At 36.3% G+C, this 22,931-nt stretch overlaps 1 protein-coding gene across 11 annotated transcripts in view; it reads right to left on the bottom strand.

The window, feature by feature from the left end:
* LNPK (lunapark, ER junction formation factor) overlaps positions 1–22,931 on the bottom strand; it is a 63,204-nt gene that overhangs the window by 6,534 nt on the left and 33,739 nt on the right. For all 11 annotated transcript variants that reach the window (XM_060688025.2, XM_060688026.2, XM_087882037.1 and 8 more), the window contains 6 exons: positions 16,424–16,507; positions 16,292–16,343; positions 14,354–14,581; positions 6,521–6,626; positions 5,071–5,141; positions 267–437 (listed from right to left, as the gene is read on the bottom strand). In XM_060688025.2, coding sequence (XP_060544008.2) covers positions 267–437; positions 5,071–5,141; positions 6,521–6,626; positions 14,354–14,581; positions 16,292–16,343; positions 16,424–16,507 — 712 coding nt within the window. The remainder of the gene's footprint in view (positions 1–266; positions 438–5,070; positions 5,142–6,520; positions 6,627–14,353; positions 14,582–16,291; positions 16,344–16,423; positions 16,508–22,931) is intronic.

A 22,931-nucleotide genomic window follows, 5' to 3' on the forward strand; every position in this document is an offset into this window, starting at 1 on the left:
TCCACCAAGAATTCTAAATTGTAAGGAATAAAGAAGACTACACATATTACCATATATATATGATCCAAGATAGCATCCTTAAAGAAAGCAATATATAAGATTTCTCTGCACTTGTTGTCTTTAGCTATATATATATGTGGTATCATACATATACTGGCAATCTTTCATTGTTACCTTCGCAAGAAAAATGCAAATCCCTCAAATCATTTGACCAAACTACGCTGATTCTATTTTCATTGAATAACTGGGCCTTCCTATCTACATACCTTCTTCTGTTTCAGGCTGTTGTATGTTTTCCTCCTCTGACTGCAGAGCTTCAGTCCTGCTCTCCATTACAGAAGCTGGCTTATTTTCAATGTTGAAATCCGGAAGCCGTGGAGCTTGTGGTCTGGTTTTTCTTGCAGGATTCAGGAAAAAACAGTAGGCGCACCGAAAGGCTGCACAAAAGATTATATAGGCATATCTAATGAACTCACTAAACTTCAGAGCTCTTGTTTACACTTGCTATAATCTATTTTTATTCTTTGATGTTACTCTTGAAAACACCAATTTTGGTTAGTGCATTAGTTAAAACCCTTCCTGGAGCATCATGCCCCACATCAGTCACCCATGGCCTCATTTACCTTTCCAACTGATGACTGCAATGCATTTTGCTATTTTTGAAGACTACCCAGAAAGTGCAGACTCCAGCACCTACTGGCAATGTCTACTGACAAGGAGCATCGCCAATACCACATAGGAATGATTTTGCAGACACTGCATTAGTTATCGTTCAGCTTCCAAGTACAATTCAGAGTGCTGGCTTTAGCATATAAAGCCTTTTTAGTTTCAGAACAGGGTATCTGCAGCTCCTCCCATTTCAGGTAAATCAACTTGTCATGTCTTGTTCAACCTAAATAGGGATGCTGAAAATGCTTTGCCCAAGTGAGATTAATAGAAGGGGAGGACAGAGTTCAGTGCTTTTCTGGGCATGCTCCAACATTACACTTGCACCCAAATATTTAGACAGAGCCGGACCCCCCAAACTCCGTTTTCACTGGCAGAGGGCTGTAGGAGACCTTAAGGGTCAAAAAGAGGGTCTCGACGAGTTACGTCAAGCTGGCCACACCCACCCTGACGCTGCCCCACTGGCCCCTCGAGGTCAAACACAACCCTGATGCGGCCCTCAATGAAATCAAGTTTGACACCCCTGCACTAGACAATACGTAACTTATTGGGTCTCCTTTCAAAGATATTTCCTTATCTAAGCAGAGAAACAAAGTGATCACAGATGAGCAAAAAAGCAATGGGAATGGAAAGGGATCAACTTCCAACTTTCTGCCAGCTTCCTCATTTACCAGAAAAAGAGCACACCTGGTGACTGCCGATAGTCTCCAAACAACGCTACTTGCAAGCAAGCATACGAGCCACTCCCTTCCCACGTACCACCATTTAAAGATTACAAATTTCAGTTTCAATTTCAAAGCAGCCAATCATCGCTCACCCTATCAGGCTTTGCCATCAGCCAACCGGGTGTACCAGTAGGAGTAGGAGAAACGTTTGATTTCCTGCTGGCTTTCTCATTGACTTTGCTTGTGGGAAGCTGGCAGGGAACATCAGAAATCACTATTCCTCCTCCTCGACTGAACTTAAAAACTGCCTGCCACTTTATCGGGAGAAGGGGAACAAAGGGAGTGAGGGACCATGAGGAAAACTGTACCCCCACTCCCCACCCGAATCCCCATCTCAACATGTCCCTAATGTCCCTGCTCTCCATGAAGGAAGAGGGCTCAGCTGTCAGCTGCTGGCACTCTCCAGCTAGCCCTACCTTACCTTCAGGCATTCAAGTCACTTCCTCATCCTTCTCTCACCGCCCACTACTAGTAAGAGATTTCAAATTTCCTCCTCAGTTCCAAAATAGCCAATTTGCCTGTCAGATCTTGCCACCATCCAACTGCGTGCAGGAACCAGAGGGAGGTAGGAAAGGTGGGCAGGCATACAGTCCTCCCATCTTATCTTGTACCATACAATCTACACTTTCTAGAAAGTGTAGCCAGACGCTGAAGTGGCACTGAAGCGGCCACAACTTTCCCAAGTTTCTTTTCTTTTCCATAGGAGTCGTGGGGTTCCAGCATTCTGTAAGTTAGCCCATCTGAGTTATCTTGGTTCAATAATTGTTGCCCGATACTTTCCAATTTTGCCCAACTGAAGGGTATGGATTCCATGAATGAACAGAAGGACAAAGGAATCTTAAAGCAGCTTTTTATCTCCATTCTGAAGTTGAGGCCACATTTACCTACTGTTTTAAACAGTTTGCTTCTGTTAAGCCATTTGAATAGAAAATGAGCACAGCCGTATGTCTGGAGGCCACTGCTTTAATAAGCCATCTATCTACTGAAATATTGACTTAGTAAAGATTCTTTTATCAGTATTCTCTGCTAGTCATTGGCTGCAGTCCCAACAGAGGGAAGAAATAGGTAAGCAGTTAGAATTTAACTGATCTATCTTTAAATTTAAAAGTTATGCATCTCTTCTCTTTAAAGCTCTGCAAATAGAGGGAAAGAGTAAAATAGGAGTGATAATAAGCAGAGGGAGCCATCTTGATGACAGAGGTGTAGTGATGAAGAGGACAAATGGTTTGATCAGAGGCCTGGTACTTTTTGTCCCAAGAAATAGCTGCTATTTCATTCAGAAAACCCTATTCTAGTTCTTGCTTACCTCCCAAATGTATACCAATTACTATTGCCTGGATTTTGAGCTTCAAGGGGGAAAAAGATGGCAATCTACCTAATAGGGATTTTCCCCACAGCTTGAAATTTTAAAGACTTAAATAGTAAAAGCTACTTTGTAGGACAAGTGCACTGATCAATCTTTACATTTTAACTTTGGATTGGATGTGGTAAAAAGGGAATTATGTGATCAATTGAAACAATATCAGACAATAAAGACATGAGGCTAAAAGATCATTATATGAAGTTACTTTAAGATGACTTAAATTATTAAGTCAACATTCTTCATCAACTGAGGTCTATTGCTATATTTATATTGCTCACATAAAAGCTCAGTCAACAAAGGATCTGAGATTTTTAATGGTTTGAACTGTTGTCTTCTGAAGAAGAAAGTAATCTGTTTTGTCTTGAGTAAAGAAGAGCAAATTCAGATTTTGAAGACAACAGGTAATTATTCACATTCTGTAGTTTTATAGGAGTTTAAATTCAAATCTGAGTGTTTGTGGGGGTATTTATACTAGGCATGTGGGAATCATCTGTAACATATTTCTCTTCAAGTAGTCTGCAGCAATTCAGAACATAAATGGAATCTGCAAGTAGCCATCTAAAAATATTTTCAAGCTAAAAATTATGCTCAAAAATTACGTATTTGGGGAAACCAAAATAGAATATATGTAATATTTACATGACACGAACTTATCCATTTTAGTGGATAAGAACATTTCTAAACTGCCCAGATGACAATGGTTTTTGAGAGGTAGATGAGCGTGTGTGTGTATAATATATACAAAATTAATATGAAAATAATATAAAAATGCATGTCTTTATGTGAACAATATCTATCTTGTTTCAATTAGATATTTTAAAGAGATTAATAGGATACTAGTTATTTTTATTTTAATAAGATACTGGTTTATTTTTTGGAAGATTCAATACCCAGGATGTCTTTGTTGAGATTATATATATTTTATAATAATGATGATGGTATATCATGATGTTACACAATAATGGTAGGATTATTTACTAACTTCTATTTTGTATACTTTTTTAGAATAGAGCACTTTTTGATAGCTGTATATAGTTTATATATAATGCTACAAAATTATAATCAGTGCCTTTCAGGAAATACAGTATTATTTGTAATCTTTTTAAAACTTAACAACTTTTAAAAGTTTAAAAGAAACATTTTTTTTAGAGTACAGATTACAGATTATCAAACATGCTTTTAGGACAAATTATCAATTCAATCATACAAGTAGTAGTATTTGATAAATTCTATCAATCATAATAAATCTATTTTTTTTAAAAAAGTGAGGAAAAACTGAAATTGACATGGACTCAACAATAAGTTGATTCAACAATCTTTTACTATGCATACGGATTCTGAATATTTATAAAATGTTACATTTTTGTTTCCAAGCATTGCTGTTAATATTTCATGAATTAAAGAGGGGTTTCAGATAAAGTTGGGAAAATACTGTATTATATATTCCTGGAAAAAATACAGCTTATCCCAAACCAAAGAGTTACAGCAAGCAGGCAAATGTCAGTCTATAAAATTTAATATGTCATTTATATGCAGAGTATAACTTATACAAACTAATAAGCCTACATCAATGTAGCTGAAAAAGAAATATGTTGGAAAAGTCAATATTTTGGCTATACATGCACAGAGAATGAGGGTGTATTTCAACAAAACATTCTGATACCTTGTTAGTGCTGGAACATCATAAGTGCATTGATTATTGTCTTGAACATATTCACAAAGCTAAGAGCACATGGGAGGGTAAATCCACATGAAAGACAAAAGACCCTGTATCTGCATTACTTGCATGCTGATTTGTGTTTGCTGATAAGAAGCAAAACTAACACCTCTGTTCACCAAAGGCTACCTTAAATTACTAACATAAAATTAAAGTATAACCCTGGAGCCTGCCCCTGCTTCATTTCTAGTGTTTTCCACCAATTCTGCTGTTTGTTTAAATTCTGGCAAAATAAGGACCTAAAACTTTAAAACAATTCAGGGAATTAATTATACCAAAATAGTCTTAAGAGTACAAACAAAAACTTCATTTCTATAGCCAGCTTGTTTACCTGCAGGTCCCAGAAAATTGGCTCCTCCAATCAGGTGCTTTCCAGATAGATTTGACTCCTACTCCCCCAAACAGTGTGGTAAATATTTATGTGCATGGTAAATAATTAGTTTTGTTTAAGCTTTTCAAAAACAATAACAATTTCAAGAACTTTTAGACAACAGAATGAAGTTTTTAATCTAAAGGAAAAACCAACATGATATATAAATATAAGCCTAAGTGCACCTTGGTTAGAACTGAAATAGCGAACTAAATAGATTTGTTCTTACCAATATATTCAAACTCTTCCTTCAAAGCCATCCCATTATGTGAGAAACACTGCTGGCATATCAGGGCGTATCTAAAGAAAGGATCAGAGCCAAAATTATCAGTTTAACAATTCGTCTCACATCAGACAGCATTAAAATTCAGAAATATGCTTATCCCCATGTGTCCTCTAACTTGCACCTGATCTCTGGACTCCACTCCACAATGTCCGCATATTTAGTATAATATCTGAAGGAACCTCAAGTGCCTATTCCCTCATCATTTCCTGCCTTTAATTCATGTGTGCAGATGACAAAATAGGGTGCTGAATAGATCGTTTTTTTATAAATATACCATAATTGCAAATTCCGGGCAGCATCATAGTATTTTTAGTCTAGGATCTGCAATTTGGTTTCTTAAGTATCATTATTTTGAACTCTCACACTCATGCCGCCATGCTAATTTTTGTAAAGGCTTATATTAAGCAATAGTTGACATATCAGTTATATATTATTACAATTTGTGACTATTCTTGTCAGATAAAAAAAAAAACTGCCATGAAACTATTCACATATATTATTAGAAAGATAAACAACGGCTGCAATCAAATTAAAGTCAATTGAACTCAGTACGATTTACTTCTGACTAGGTATACAGGTAGTTATCACTTAACTATGATAACTGGAACTGGAATTTCCATCGCTAAACAGTGCAGTCATAAAGCATGTTATATAACCACACTGCTTTGCAATGGAAATTCCAGTTGCCATCATTATGCAAATCACTGAATCATTAAGCAAGAATGTCATGTGGTTGCCATGTGAGACCTTCTGCCTGTTTCACCATTGACTTTGCTTGTCAGAAACCAGCCAGAAAGGTTGCAAATGATGATCATAGGACAATGAAATGCTATGACATTTTAATGACAAGCCAGGTGTCTGGATTACAAATATATGGTCGTGGACACAATGGAAGTGACCTAAGTACCAGGACCAACTGTAACTGCCACTCATTCAGCACCACTGTAAGTTCAAACAATTGCTAAACCACTGTTTGTTAAGCGAGAACCATCTGTACAGAATCTAGGTTGACACTGTAAGGAGCCTGATTCCACATGGCTTTCTTTACTTTCCCTAATTTATGCAAGAGACAAGAAAACCAAGGAGAAAAACCACAACAAGAATATCTGTTATTTGGCAGAGTGCAGTCTATCACAGCACCAATCTAGATGCTTCTGCAAATCTGGGTCTCAATCCCCAGAATTCTCAATAATGGGCATGGTGGTGAGGGAATTCAAGGAACTGAAGAATTGAAGACTGAAGAATTGAAGATGTCTCAGGGACATCTCAGATGGAGTAGGTAGACATAGATTTCTGATGTTATCTACAAAGTAAGATAAGAAATTGCTACCATTTCATTCCATGGCTATAAAATTCATTTATTGTATGAATTATATTATGAGCAACATTTTACCTGTTCTGTGGACCATCCCCAACTAAATATTCAACAATTCTATCTAATGCTCCCCTTTCTCGAGGAAGAATAGGTCTGGCCAACGGGGGTCCCGGAGGATGAAGGCCTGGAAGACAAAAGTAGCTTTCAATCTAATATAACTTCAGTAGAAATAAAAATGTTTCAATCTATATGAGACACACTATAGGAAAATGGCTCAAACATATTCTAGAAATTACATTATATCCCACTGTACTGGCCTTTTCAGGAAGAATTGATAACGTTCCGATTTAAGGTCTTAAAGAGCAGCTGACAATTGGTGCCAACAATACTGAACTAGATGGACCCATGGTCACTTCCTTATCGTTAATTATGGGAAACAGCCCCTGAACAGGAAGGAGCTACATAGAAAGGAGTCAATGTTTGTTCTGTGAGCAAAACAGAATTCAGAGTAGAAAAAAAAACACCTCACTCCAGGCACTGGATTACACATAGAACTGCAGCCTCCTTTGACCATGCCTCAGGTGAATGCTTTTACTTTGACATCCATTCCTGTCTAAACAATACTACATTAGAATCACTGCCAGGTAACAATTGCTCCCCAATATTATCACATGAGGTAGTCCAGCAATCATTGACAAGACCTCCATAAGGCTGCAAAGAAGAGTGCTCTCCATCTCCTATCCAGAAGGATGCTATGCTTGAAGACTCCGTTCCCTCCAATTCTAAGGCAAATCTTAATGACAAACTAAAGTATTTTTCTTCTTCTAAGTGTTTTATAAATAACTTTGATTTTAACTGCCCATATCATAGCTTTTATATATTCTTATTTCCCTCCCTAGAGTATTTATTATTGTGTTCTACTGTTTTAGTGATTTTAATATGCAGCTCATCTTCTAGTCAGCCTGAAGAACTGGGTTTATTGGGTCAAATAAAACATAATTATTTTTAATATTAACAAACAACTTCAGCATATTTGTAAATCCCTGCTTTCAAATTCCATTTCAGTGTCACACTCCAATGCAGTGATGATTTTAATCTTGGGGTTTTTTTAAATCAGAAAGCCTAGTTCACTGATGAATGTTTCATTAACGAATACCTTAATATTTAAAGTATAGCTTTTTTAAAAAAAAAAAAAAAGCAAGAATGTACTTAAGTACATTAGATCAGATCAAGATCTGCCTACTCTAGTACTTTCAAAAAAAAAATTCAAGCAGCAATTAAGCATCAAAAATGTGTAATATGTTAATTCAGAAAGGAAGAGGCTTAATTTCCAATTGTTACCATTATGCTCCACAGAATGGCTCAGCTGCTGAGGATTGGTAAAACATGCTGTGCTCTGATAATCAAATTGTAATGTCATCAAGAGTATTCTCAAGCATCTTATTTAGAGGTGAAGGATGGCTATTATCCATGCCTTGTAGGAGGAGGTGCTGTTCCCTGAAGGGCTGTTGTTTTGGGTACAATCTGCCTTACTACTTGTCCCAAAGGACTACCAGCTCTAGTGTAACACATACAACATACACATTTTTAAATGGAAGCCTAATAGTTTTCAAACTAGAGACTGAGCCAGGATGGGGCACAAGCTTGTGGCAATTATGAGTAAACTGACTGATTCCAAATGCAGTATCTTTTAGTTTTTTAGGTCCTATTATTTTTACAATTTTCCTTTCTAGCTGATGTTTTTAACCTTAGTTGGCCATATAGTCATTTGACAAGTGGGTGGCTACAATATAAACTGGATAGATGGATGGACAGATGGATGGACCAGACTGACCAACCAACCAGATAATATATTTATTCAGAAAAATCAAACTATTTAGGGTGACTGTATATGAATGTGTCTCAATGGGTACTGAATGAAAAATACATGGAAATTTGTCGTGCATAAACTTCTTGAGAAGAAACAGGTTTCGGATCAAATATCATGAAAATGTTTAAAAATTTATGTTTAAATTACATGGTTATTTCTTATCAGACAAGCAAAACAATACTGGTAGACTTTCTTCCAGTAGGTTCCTCATGATGTTTTCCATTCAAATCTATGAAGGCACATTCCTTTGCAAGTTGGTCTAGCAACAATGTCAATTCCTGGACACTGTTAGACTACAATATATTTTGGAATTACTTGTTGAGAATTGTGGAAATTGTAATATAACATATTTGGAGAACCTCAGATTAGGAAGTAGTTTGAAGTATTTGCTCCCTGAAGTCAAGAATTCTTAAGGCCTAAACTCTGCCAGACTTTACTATCACAAACAGAAAAAAACAAATTTAGGGATATAAACTGCAAACGTTAATTTCTATTATAATTATTAGACAAATTGAATAAGACTCTATTTTATTTTACACAGATTAATAAGAGTCCAACAATGTCTAATTGCCAACAAAAGGGAATATTTTTTCAAATAAATAGTTTTAGGAGCAGAGAACAAAAACAAAACAAAACAAAACAAAAACAAAAAACAAATTAGCACTCAAGATTATTATTATTATTATGCACATTTTGAATGCAATTTCAACTGGAACTGCCTATTGCAAAGTAAAGCCTAACTATAATTAGGAAGCCTAAAACAAGAGCTCATGTGCCCCAAGAATCTCTCTGGTTACTTGGCACAGTAACAAACCATCTAAGCACACTTCTTATTCTTCATGCTGATATGGACAACGGTAATTAATAGGAACATCAAAAGCAATAATTGTGGGCAGGCTGGCTATTTCTGCAAAGCTTGGCAAACTCTCAACTACCTGCTGGTTATTAATTTTTAGACATATGGAAGCTCTGTAATAATACATGTTAAATTGATTCTCTTCCACAAAGTATAATGTAATGAAAAAATGAATGATCTTTTCTAGTTTAAAGCTAATTAAATACAGTCATATGGACTTTGACTGCGATTTCTCATAAGATGGGAAATCGTAGCTCAAGAAACCTGATTATTTTTATGCTGCTAAGGATGCATTATAAGTTAAATATTACATACAGTGTTAATGATCAATGAAATTCCTGTACCAATACCATCACCAGGACTGTCATCGTATATGCTACAAAACTGAATTAACTGAGGGTGTTCATTTCTTAATTGCCAAAAGATATACTTAAATTGATCACATTTAACAATTATCATTAACAATTATTACAATTAATGGATATGGGTCATTTTTTTTAAAAAAATGGAAGAGTGCATAAATTTTTCTTCCCTACATTGTCTTACATCTGTCTGCCAGAGACACCTGAAGCTACCCATACAAAGTATTCAGAAATTTAGTAGGACATAGTAGAAATAGTCCTACCCTACTAGAGTAAAGACAAAAAGATTCCACACAACATTATCTTTATATTATATTTAAGGTTTTTTCTTGCCTGCCTCAAATGTACCTTTGGCATATACCGCCCCCCTCCCCCCAAATCCATGGAAGATAAGATGCACCCATTAGAACTGCCAACTTTTACGGAATCCTGGAAAGAACCAGTTGCTGGATGCCTCCAAAGTGAAGAATAGGTTAGCCTCTGTCTGTCACAGACAAACATTAAATCATCACAGGATCAATACGTCAAAGCAGAGAAATAGGGAAATCTTCTATCACTTGCTTATCGCAGAGCTTGATTTTTTAATTTCAAATCAAAAAACGATTTTATAGTAGGGCAGCAACTGTATTACACACACACACACACACACACACACACACACACACACACATGTAGCAAAATTAGTACTGAATGCTGAGGGGGCGGGGGGGAAGAAACCACTGGGAAATAAAAAGTAAGACTGCCAATGTGCTGGAAGACACTATGTGGCTTGGGAAAGAAAGTTCAAAATAATATTTTTAAAACATACCATTCAGAAGATAATTTTATTAACATCTGGAAGCTTTAGCAATGCCAATTAGCATCAGTGCGCCAATGAATCTTCCTCTTGGCAACCTCCCAATTTCACAACGCACTTGAATTTTTAGTTTGTGATGAGTCCTGCCACTACAATGGTCACTTTGCAAATGGGCTTTCAGGGCAATTGCAACACACTTTCAAAATTTCAATGTGCCCGAAGGCCAAAAAGAGGTGAAAAAACCAGGACGCAAACTATTCACTGAAAAACAGGGCTCTGCAACAGGTGAGACCTGTTCATCAACAGAATCTGGCTTGCTGATTGGAACTCCAAAATAAAATAATATTTTGCTATATTTTGCTTGTATTTAGACCCACCATTGTCATGTGACAGCAGTTGCATAAAAGCTATGGCTGTTTTCAAAGAATTCACAGTCTACATTTAGGATTGATAATGTTATAGCATTACCTATTTATATTGTAATATTAAATTATTATTGTATTATTAATAATCACGTTCTCTAAATGTATGGTTCAGCTTTTATTAATACAGTTCAGTTAGAAAAGTTCAAATAACTTTATATTGCTATGAAGTATGTGCCGATCTGTAAGTGACATGTCAGTTTATTGGCATTGTTAGAGCTGAAACACCACCAAATACAAAAATTATTTCTAAAAGAACTAAAAGTCCCCATTCCAAATCATCAACAGCCCAAAACAGTGCAAAGTAAGAAATATAAAGTTTCCTCATACATGGCTTCATAATCATTCACTCATCCTGCAAGAGTTCCTCACAGACTCAACTCCTTCCATTTCCTGTTACTGCACCAATGCATTCCCGTGGATACGCAGACTTGCATCTGCTAATTGGCTCCAATAAAATGATTCCTATTTATAGTAAAATCAAACAAAGAATTAACGGAATCTAAATACTTCTATAGTGGGAGTTCTTGATGGCAAGAACTTAGTATTCAAATCTTCTCATTTCTCAAGGAGAAATGTTTTTGCATGAAGTGCTTTCAGTTTATTTCTTCCACGGGAGTATCACATTCTGGCATTCTATATAAAGAACCAAGAACTCTTGTTTAACTTAGCTTCTTTGGATATAGTCAGTTACCACTTAGCTTGACAACATAAACATGCCTAGATGTGGAGCCGAGTTTGTGCAATGTAGGGGAAGATAGGCTTAGACAATGTCACCTACTGTATAGTTAATAACTTTGTCTCCAGGATAATCATGTGGAAAATCAAACATACTATGTTACATAAACACAGCTTGAAATTAAACAGAGGACTCAAAGTAGGTCATAATTTAAAGCAAGACAGGCCAAAAAAAAAAAAATTAAGGTAGAGTATGTTGAGAGCCAGCCATCCATCTTGGAAAACAACCTCATCCTTTAATACTTGGACTTTGCTCAGAAGCAGGAAAAGATGGACAAAGGCACCCTGAGAATTAACTAGCATTAAATGCAAGAAGCATATAAACTATGAATCAGGTGATAAGACTTCTCTCAGCAGCAGCCCAACTCCATGGAATACCTGAATTATGGGAAACTGCAAACCTTCTTGCTTTCTGAACAGAAGTAAAATTGGTGCTACATTTTTGGTATTTAGTATGGTTTGGGTAATCCTAATGGATTAATTTAAAAATACTGTAATGTTTCTGATTTTTTAATTTTATTGTACACTGAATTGTTTTTTGCTACCTACAGTTGCAAGAAAAAGTATATGAACCCCTTGGGATTACGTGGAGTTTTGCATGAATTGGTCATAAAATGTGCTCTGAACTTCATCTAAGTCACAACAATAGAAAAACACAGTCTGCTTAAAATAATACTACACAAACATTAGATGTTGCCATGGTTTAATTGAATATAACATATAAACATTCACAGTGCAGGGAGGAAAAAGTATGTGAACCTTTGGACTTAATAACTGGTTGATCCTCCTTTGGCAGCAATAACCTCAACCAAACGTTTCCTGTAGTTGCAGATCAGACCTGCACAACGATCTGGAGTAATTTTGGACCACTCCTCTTCACAAAACTGTTTCAGTGTAGCAATATTCTTGGGATGTCTATTGTGAATCGCTCTCTTAAGGTCATGCCACAGCATTTCAATCGGGTTGAGGTCAGGACTCTGACTGGGCCACTCCAGAAGGCGTATTCTGTCCTGTTGAAACCATTTTTTTGTTGAATTACTTGTATGCTTTGGGTCATTGTCCTGTTGCAGCACCCATCCTCTGCAGAGCTTCAGTTGGCGGACAGATGGTCGTACATTTTGCTGCAAAATGTCTTGATAAACTCTGGAATTCATTTTCCCATCAATGACAACAATCCGTCCAGGCCCTGAGGCAGCAAAGCAACCTCAAACCATGATGCTCCCTCCGCCATGTTTTACAGTGGGGATGAGGTTTTGATGTTGGTGTGCTGTGCCTTTTTTTCTCCACACAGTGTTGTGTATTCTTCCCAAACAACTCAATTTTGGTTTCATCCGTCCACAGTATATTTTGCCAGTAGTGCTGTGGAACATCCAGGTGCTCTTTTGCAAACTTCAAACGTGCTGCAATATTTTTTTTGGACAGCAATGGCTTCCTCCGTGGTGTCCTCCCATGTACTCCATTCTTGTTTAATGTTTTCCTTATTGTAGATGTGTCAACAAAAATGTTAGCATGTGCCAGAGATTTCTGTAGGTCTTTAGCTGACACTCTAGGATTCTTCTTCACCTCAAGAAGCATTCTGCGCTGTGCTCTTGCAGTCATTTTTACAGGACGACCACGCCTAGGGAGAGTAGCAACAGTGCTAAACTTTCTCCATTTGTAGACAGTCTGTCTTACCGTGGACACATGAACATCAAGGCTTTTGGAGATACTTTTGTAACCCTTTTCAGCTTCATGCAAGTCAACAATTCTTGATCGCAGGTCTTCTGAGAGATCTTTTCTACGAGGCATGGTTCACATCAGACAGTGCTTCTTGAAACCAGTAAACCCAAAACAGGTGTGTGTTTTTAAAGGGCAGGACAGCTGTCAGCAACACATCCAATATCATCACACTGATTGGAGTCAAGGTTGGCTCACTCCTGGCTCCAATTAGCTCTTGGAGAAGTCATTAGGCTAGGGGCTCACATACTTTTTCCTCCCTGCATTGTGAATGTTTACATGTTATGTTCAATTAAACCATGGCAACATCTAATGTTTGTGTAGTATTATTTTACGCAGACTGTGTTTTTCTATTGTGACTTAGATGAAGTTCAGAGCATATTTTATGACCAATTCATGCAAAACTCCACGTAATCCCAAGGGGTTCACAGACTTTTTCTTGCAACTGTACTTCCACACAGTTTGAGGTAGCCTATAAATGCTGTGAATAAATGAGAAATACTCATTGCAAAGTTTTATATCCACATCTGAAAAAAGATGCATCTACAAAACAGAAATTCCGAGTTCAGTTAAAACAAATTGAGGTCAAATGTTTCAAATAAGATGCTAAGTGATATTAACTCCTGGTTATCAGCTTGTTATTTTAGAAAGTTCTGCTAATGGGGAAAATCCTCTTCAGTTCCTGAGTATTTTACGCTTTAATCTTTACAGCACTGTATTTTTTGTTTAGAAGAAAAATTTAAATAAATGTCAAAACATGCATTAAAAATATGCCCAGAGCTTTGTATGAAACTGAATGTATTCTGAAAGTGTTTTCTTATGTACCTGATTTATATAAGCCTGGAGCTTGCCTAAAGCAAGAACATAAAAAGGTATGCTATATTGTTGACTACAGAATCCTGCAAAGTTTTATTGCCATTTAAACAAAGAAGCCATAACAGTTAAATGAGCTCAGGCAATAGGCTTCGCTATCATAAGGTGCCAGCTGTAAAGAGTTATGGCTAATTGAATATGGAACTCCTGCTTAATCAGATAACTGCTCTTCTATTTCCCAACAAAATGTTATTTCCATACTGTCTGAAAATGGCCTGTTTTATTGGTAACTAGAGGAAACAATATAAACTGTAAACAACATTAAGTGCTCTGTTTACCCATTCCAGGCATTGAGGAAGTACGGGACCCAGGATGTCGCGGTAACATATTTGGCGGTGAGGCTGATGACAGAGTTCTCTCCGGAGGTCCCCCAGGTGCTGAAATGTCTCTTGGCAAGCCAGAAGATGGTGGCGGCACTAGACCCATAGCTTTTGGAGATCCCTGTTTTGATGTAACTGGGACAGGTGGAGGCACATTTTCTCGCACTGGGGTCCGATGGCGAAGTTCTGACAGAACATTCACATACTTAATTTAGAGAACAACATTCCAAGTGATTCAAGATCAAGCAACAGATTTGTATTAGCCAAAGCAGGAGAAAGAAAGTTGCGCTCCAAAAGTAGCAGAAGAGTGCACTAAATTTAGCAGAGCAATCTATTCTTGCACTTAATCCTATCACTGTATAAGAGGGTCTCACCTGAACAACAGTGAAGCAATGATGTATCTCTTGGTGTTTTTGAAGAAGTGTACATATGACATAACCTACATTTAAATGCAAATCTCTTATATTCAAGTATAAATCAAATGAACTTTGGACCACTAGATAATTATCCAAACATTATCACACCCCTATTCAAAATCTACCAAACACAGTGAAATTCTCCTGTGGTTATCAGACCTGATCAGTGCAGAAATAAACAAGTTGCTCCAATTTTTGACTTCAGAAAAATATTTGGTTATTTAGATAATGGAACAGTGAGATGCTGTGGTTACATTTCTGTTGGGGAAGCTGAACAGCAACTTCAAGTCCATGCAAAAAAAGATCAGATACCTAGTTAGTAATGAGTTTGTTATCATAATACCTCTCATTCAAAGGGAAGGGGAGGCTTGTTAAATCATCCTTAATACATAAAACTGCCTTTGGCTCTGCAGGAATTTGCCATGGATAATGAGTTCTGAAGTAGGTGTTGAAATACTGTCAACATGTTGCTCTGCTCTGACCTTGTCATTTTGTTGGTGTGACTGAGGATCAGATAGGAGTCAGCCAATTGAATCAAAACCAGACCAAAATGATAGTTCAGCACTCCAACTTGAATATAGTGTGCGCATTTGTTACTGATAAAGTATTAAGTCATACAGAATTACAACCATGGGAATATACAAGTGGAGCTAGAATTGCCCTTCCAGCAAAGCTGCAATGAGTAGCTCTGAATTCAGTATCATTATTTATGGCAGGGACCATCTCTGAATAAAATGTTCCTAGTGTAGATAAGAACAGTATTAGCACCCAAGGGTCCAGGAATTTATGTGATTTCTGTATCATTTGAGACACAATTCAAATTCTGCCTTGAACTATTCTACTTCAGGCCAACTTATTTTCAAATTTCTGCATCCTATTTAGAGCTCTTTAAGAAACTAATCCATGTATATGTTCAAATGACTAGAGGAAAAGGCATGATGAAAAAATATTTTTCTCTATGGCTTCAAAATACAACTTCAGCTTTGTTTTATTTCTTTGCCAGATGTATATGAATATTTTTTTAATATTGTTCCACTGCTGAAAAGACAGGAGGGGGTCTTTGTGTTTATGTATAACAATTTCTCTTCTGAATTTTGTCAAGTTATGGACTTGTGAGAGGAAAAAATGGCTAATAGAAAAAAGGTTTTAAATTATTTTATTTGCAGCCAAAGGGCTTGCTGTTCCTGGGATCTAGGGTCAAGCCAGGCAGAAAAACCTACATACATCCCTAGATATTTGTGTCCATCAATTTCATGGGTTCACCATGCCTATCGGAGAGAGGGAGGAATCTTCTGCTTCTTTTAGCTGTGCTCCCTTCACTCATCCACAAAGAACCACTCCTACTCTAATTCTTGCTTAGGAACAGATCATATTCATGACGGAGCAATGTTTCAAATTATTCAAAACCTCTTGGAATAAACATTACATTGTGTAAATACAATTTTCCTTATGAGAAGCAGCAGTTTCGTAGAGCTATTACCTTGGCCAGGTCTTGGAACTGCAGATGCTCCAGCAGATGGCGGCTCAACATCCTGTCAATTATAATAATATTATAAAATGTTTTTCTCTATGGTGCATTTTCTAGAAAATTAGTACAGAGATCAGACCCTACCTTTGCCTTCTTGGCTTCTGGATCAAATCGTTCAAGGATTAATTTAGCAGCCTTATACGTTTCTTTTTCCATCACTTCTTCAAGCTAAAAATAAATTTTGGTTCTATTAGTCAAGATAGGCCTCTTTAGATTTTACATTTCATTGCACGTCTTTTAGTGCATAAATTAAAAGTACAACGAATTAACATTTGTTAGCGGAATAGATTGTCCTGCTTCTCCCTCCTCCAAAATCTCATCCATAAAACTTGGGGAATCCCCCAGAATAGGTGAGAGAGAGAGCATTAAGATGAATGCAGGAGAGAGGAGAGCAATGAAAAGTCCCACAGTTCCAGTCACATATTTGACCCAGAGAAATCCTGGAATACATGCAATTACAGACATGCACATGTCTGCACTCAGCTGAAACAAAATCGAGCTTCAAAAAGAATTTCTAACCTCTAGTTCTATTCAACAGCTTTACTGCAAGGAAACACCAAATATTGCTAATTGTTTACATATAATGAGGAGAATAATTACATGCACCAACTTCAATAATAGAATGTGCAAAAATCTATCAGCTATCATTATTGGAAGTTATTAGACATGACAAGCAAATGACAAGCAATTCCTCAGATTTATTTCCTCATAGCACTTAATGCTATTAATTTAAAGGAGGTCGTTAGCCAAGTGCTTTACAGAATAAAGTCTCTCTGCCAATTAACTGCTGTCAGCATTGATTTTAGATTATTTATTAGCAGAAGCAATTAGCTTGCTGCAAATGCCATGAAAACTCACTAACTGGGAGAACAGCCATGGAATTTGCTCAAATGACTTTAAAGGCTAAAGCTGCAGCCTTTACGGCTAGATTCAAACTGCCTTTCAGGAAAAAAAATAGAACATGTTAAAAATTTAAATAAAAAATTTACAGAGTACTATGCATACTTTAGGGAATGTAATTAAAGCACTTCATTATTACAACATTTTATTTACAATGCACTCAAGCAGCTTTATGGCTAATACATGGGCTTAATTAAAAAAGTAATCACTAGTAAAATATCATTTTAGCAGTTAATAGCCAGCATCAGAAGAAGTTTAACTATGAATATTTGTGTTCTAAAATTATGACAGATGACTAATATACACAAGGAATGTGAAGCATTTTACAGTGCGTTTTGATGGCTCCCCTCTCCTCAGGTTCTTCTTACTGTTAAAATTTACTTCCCCTTTATATATCCAGTAGTTTTTCCTCTCCCACTCAAATAAGCTATTATTTCATGTTCATTGCTGCACCAAAATTACTCTATGTAAACACTGATCAAACTATTTTGTTATGGGATGTAGAAGGGTGACTGGAAAGATGCAAATTGAAAATGATACTGTACTGGATACCTTTTGGCAAGTCTCCTATCAAAACAAGCACCCTCCAGATGCATTGGCCTAGCATTCCCAAACAGTATACTTTAAAGCAATTTTAACAACTTTAATATTTCTGGAAGGTGCTAGACCAGGAAAGGTTGCCCTGTATTACCTTATTATATTATTTAAATATAAAAATATGTATGGATAGTATTCCAAAGGAGAAATCAAGGATTTATTTAGCAAATAATATATGCTGCTAACTTTGAAAGAAGTAAGGAAAAAATTATCTACATTATTAAGATCAACCAATTTACAGAAGATGGCTGTAGATGCCAGAATTCTCCAAACGGTAATTTAAAACCAAAAGTTTGGTTTAAATCCTTCTAGTATCTAAGATTCTGTAACAAGGCAAATTACTACATCTAGATAACATAACTGATTATCTGATTATTTTTTTACTATTTCTTGCTTCAACACATGATAGCCAGTGAATTCTGACATGATTAGAAATCAAAAAAACGAAGTGCAAATAATTAGCATGCAATATTTCATTTTAAGCTTGTAAATTTGCAAAAAAGGGGGGGGCAGTTTTGAGCATTATAAAATATTTGCAGCATTCCTGACAGCCCACTTTGCACTCAAAATTAGGGCATTTCATGAAATATTGTGCTCAAAACATTTTGAAATGAAAGTTTATAAAATCTGTTTGCTAGGACCACAAATTTGTTATATAATAAAGAAAGCTTCAGAGTAAGAACTCCAGATTTTTAGGTCTTGAAAATATTTTAAATTAACATACTCGGTTACCTAAACAGCCAAGAAGCCAACTCAGCTAACATGGCTCCCAAATGTAACTGTGAATAATGGGAATTACTGTACAAACCATCTGGAGTTTGGGAAGGTTATTTTGGAATAATGTCAGTTTAATGGATACGGATGAGTTGCAGTTAAGTTTCAGACAAAGATTCTACTTCTTTCTCATACTTCAGCTGTTTTATCTTTTTCCCCTTGATTAAACCATTCCCCAAGCATCTCTTTTTCAGTTATTATTACTAAATGTACTTCTATACTTTTTCTGAATTTTCCAAATCTCAAAGTGATTCTCAATGAATAATTAAAATATGGAAAACAAACTGTAGACTGGAACAACATAAAAATAACATTAATTTAAAAAATACAAAGACAAATATAAACAAAAACCATTCAAGTAGTATTCATTGCTTAAAGGTCTGGTGAAGAATTAGATATAACTACAGTATATATCTCACCCCACTAAGCATCTCAAAATTAGAACATACTCTAGGTTATAATCAACTATCAGTAGGTTGGATCTTGCATGTTCTCCAACAGAAGTACTATTTCTATTCACAGAATAGAATAAGGCTCTTCACTAGATAAAATTCTGTCAATTTCTTTTTCCTGCATATTTTTTTAACTTTCTCCTTGCCTTTTTTTTCAATGCAAGTGGAATTATTATTATTATTATTATTATTATTATTATTATTATTATTATTATTATTATTATTATTTCAATTTATATACCGCCCTTCTCCTATTGGACTCAGGGCGGTGCACAGCCAAGGATAAAAAACATACCAATACAAAATTTAAAATCAATTAAAAGAATTATACAGCTTTGGCCCACAATTTAAAACAATCCAATTAAAACCCAATTTACACTTAAAAAGCTAAAAAGAGCTAAAAGGGGGGGGGTTCACGCCAGCTCTGCTTGATGGAAAAGAAAAGTTTTTAGGGCACGGCGAAAGGCCCGGAGATCTGGTATCCTTCGTATCTCCGGGGGCAAATCGTTCCAGAGGGCAGGTGCTACCACAGAGAAGGCCCTCCCCCCTGGGGGTCGCCAGCTGACATTGCCTGGCTGACGGCACCCTGAGGAGTCCCTCTCTGTGGGAGCGTACTGGTCGGTGGGAAGCTATCGGCGACAGAAGGCGGTCTCGCAAATACCCAATTATACTGAGTGCAAGAATGGTTTTTTCTTCAGAAAAAATACAACTTCCTATATGGACACATTTTTAAAAATCTGACATTATGTTGAACATGTATTGCCAAAGATATAGCTGTTCTTATTAGCTTTGATGGCATCAAACATATGTGGGGTAAGAGAAAGCAGAAAAGGATTCTAGGCATACCTCAAGACAGCTGGACAGCTATTGCATACAACCCAGTGGTGGTCTGGAACTCTTGGCCAATGCCAGAGTGTAACATTTATTTTCAGAAAGGAACACATTGCTCAAGTTAGCCAGTATGTGCAAGTGTTTCTTGGAAGTCAAATCCTACAGTACATAAGAAAGGTCATACAAAATTCATTGGCTCACATACTGTTATTTTCCTTGACCTTTTAACATAGGTTTTATTCTTATAAGTTACTGAGAATGTTTCCACAAAACATTTTTGCCCTTTCAAAACCCCTTATCAAAGGCTATACTAACTGTTTCTCTAATCCTCTTAAAAGGCCATACAATCAGAAGTCACAAATAGAAAGTGACACCTATATTTATCTAACCATCAAATTTCTTAAGGCTTCTCAAAATATTTGACAGACATTATGGAAACAGATAATCTGGGCAGAAGCTTATTTATCCGCTTCTTGTTTCTTTTATTTTTTCTGCATACTCCCGCAAATGTATTTTTAGTGTCTTTTGCAATCACTTTGTTGTCCCCAATTAAAAAATGAATGTGAAAAGATTCACACATCCTTACATAAGGTTTTGGATATCCTCACTTAAAAACTGTGGTAAAAAAAGTCATAAGATGAGACAAAACTCTTGCTTAGCAAAATAAATTTTGGGTTCAATTGTGGTCATAAATCAAGGACTACGTGTACTAGCAGATATGTTTGTAGGAATTTCTTGAAGCCAGCCTTCTTACAATGATATACCATATTTTTGGGACAGTAAGACACACTCCCCACCCCCCAAATCAGAAAGCTATAATGCGTAATCCACTATGTTCTAAAATACTCTCAAGTAAACTGCTGGAAGAGATGAAAACCAGCAAAATCAAAAAGTACAGTTAAAGAGTGAGGAAGCAGAAAGAAAAAAAGAGGGGGGGGACTGAATAAAAGGAGCTGAGTTAAGAAATGGGGAACAAGGAATTTCGACAATGGGAGGGCAAAGGGGAAGCAAAACAAGGATAGGGTGCCAATAAAGCTACATTCAGTTCAGTGATGGTATGTGCTCTGCTGAGAGCCCTTTTTTAATTTTACAAGTCCTCTCCTGAGTAAGGAGAGGTAATAAGGGAATTTTGTGTCATGCTCTAGGTTTTGGCATCTACAGATGCAGCATGACACATGCATGGTTTCTCCTGGTCCTACAGAGAAGACATAAAGCCTACATGTTTATTTATATAATTTAGAGGCTATCAACTCCTAATGGCTCTCGGTGGTTTACAATTATTATTTTAAAAAGGTACAAAAAAACAAAGAGAGGTCAGAAATGGCCCATGTAAACAATGACTCCTATCGAAATTCAACAGGGGCCTATAACCTTCCCCCTGCCCAAAGACTTGGGAGAAGAGCCAGGCCTTTAACAGCTTCCTGGCAATCATCAGGGTGGAGGCCATCCAGATCTCTAGAGGATATAATTCCAGAGGGCAGCTCCATGGCAGAGAAGCACACTTCCTGGATTCCATTAGATAGCACTGTTTAATTGATGAGATCTTAAACTGTGGACAACAGTGAATAGGTAAACTGGAAAAGTGATGGATAATAACCAGACCTGACTTCCAGTGAAGGCATGGCAAGTTACACATATCTCCATGAAGAGCAGAGACTGAAGAACTGATGAATAGACCAGTTCTTTGGAATGGACAAGGAGAAGATGGGAGATCGCTCACATGTGGACTGGACAGCTGCTCCTTATATAGAAACTGCAGGCAGCAGTATCCCATGGGTTTGAGTGCCAGGAGACAAAGGGATCAATCATCAAGCTCACAACTGCAGTAAAGCCTTTTAAAGGACACTAAATTTATTAATATTATTTCTAATCATTTTCAGAAATTGCCTATTTAATTACTATGAAACTACCAGAGATCTTCGGAACAATAAGTTTAAAAAGCCACCTGGTGAGTCTATCTTCATCTCTGAGCAAAAGAAAAATTAATTATAAATTTAAGAAAGAATTTGAAATAAATGGCAAAGGACTAAATAAGCTTTTGAATCAAGAGTGTTATAAATGAATTAAGGATCCAGACAAATTTGGAATATTGAAACTATAAGATTTATTGTAAAACTATATAAAATAAATAGCTTTTAGTGGAAAGCAGAATTATTTTGTCTACTGTAAATCATAACAGAGATTAGATGCTTTATTATTTAAAATGGGCACTAGAAAAGACTAAAGAAAAAATGCCTTTGATTTGGATTCAGATTGAGATTTACAAAACGACACAAAACACTATAACATCTGAACTATTATATTAAAGAATTCCAAGAATAGAAGCAGAAATTAGCAAACAATAACAATAGTAATGATGTTGGCTTTTATGGATAAACTAAGTTTAAATGACGCTAAGGAATGAATAATAAATGAAACATTTTTGCTTGATGCAGAAATTAGAAATATTGGATTTTAAAAGGTGGGAATTATAAGATTACAAAGGTATTTAAAGTGGCAGGCCAAAAGAATAACCCATACAAAAATTCTTTACTGGATATACAAAAGAACTGGCTTTAAAAATTAAAGGGGAAATGCAAATGATAAACCAGTAGAATGATCTGAGTGTTTTCATTAAATTTACAAAAGTGGCTTAATAGTGAGAAAGAAGCCTATGCAATTGGACGAAAAAGAATTGAAGAGAGATCAATATGACAATATTCAAATGAACTAAAGATTAATATTTTTGGAAGTAAATCAAAGAAATATAAAGTTATAAAGTTAATATAAAGTTAAATATAAATATTAAGGTTAAAATAGACATTTTAATGAAATTCTTATAACTTTTTACGAACTTTTTGCCGGCACTAGGACTGAAAAGTTGATGGATTTGCTTAAAGGGATGCATTATGGGAAGAAGAAATTATCTGCAACCTTGGCGGGGGTGTACTTCTTACTCTTTTATTTTACATTCTTCTGATGATGTGGGGGGAGAAATCTGCCCCTTGATGATTGAAGCTGGGGAAACGGATCCCTTGCCAGTCAACAGGAGTGCTGAT

This window comes from Pantherophis guttatus, chromosome 1 (genome assembly GCF_059756535.1).
Source record: "Pantherophis guttatus breed Tessera chromosome 1, ASM5975653v1, whole genome shotgun sequence".
NCBI lineage: Eukaryota > Metazoa > Chordata > Lepidosauria > Squamata > Colubridae > Pantherophis > Pantherophis guttatus.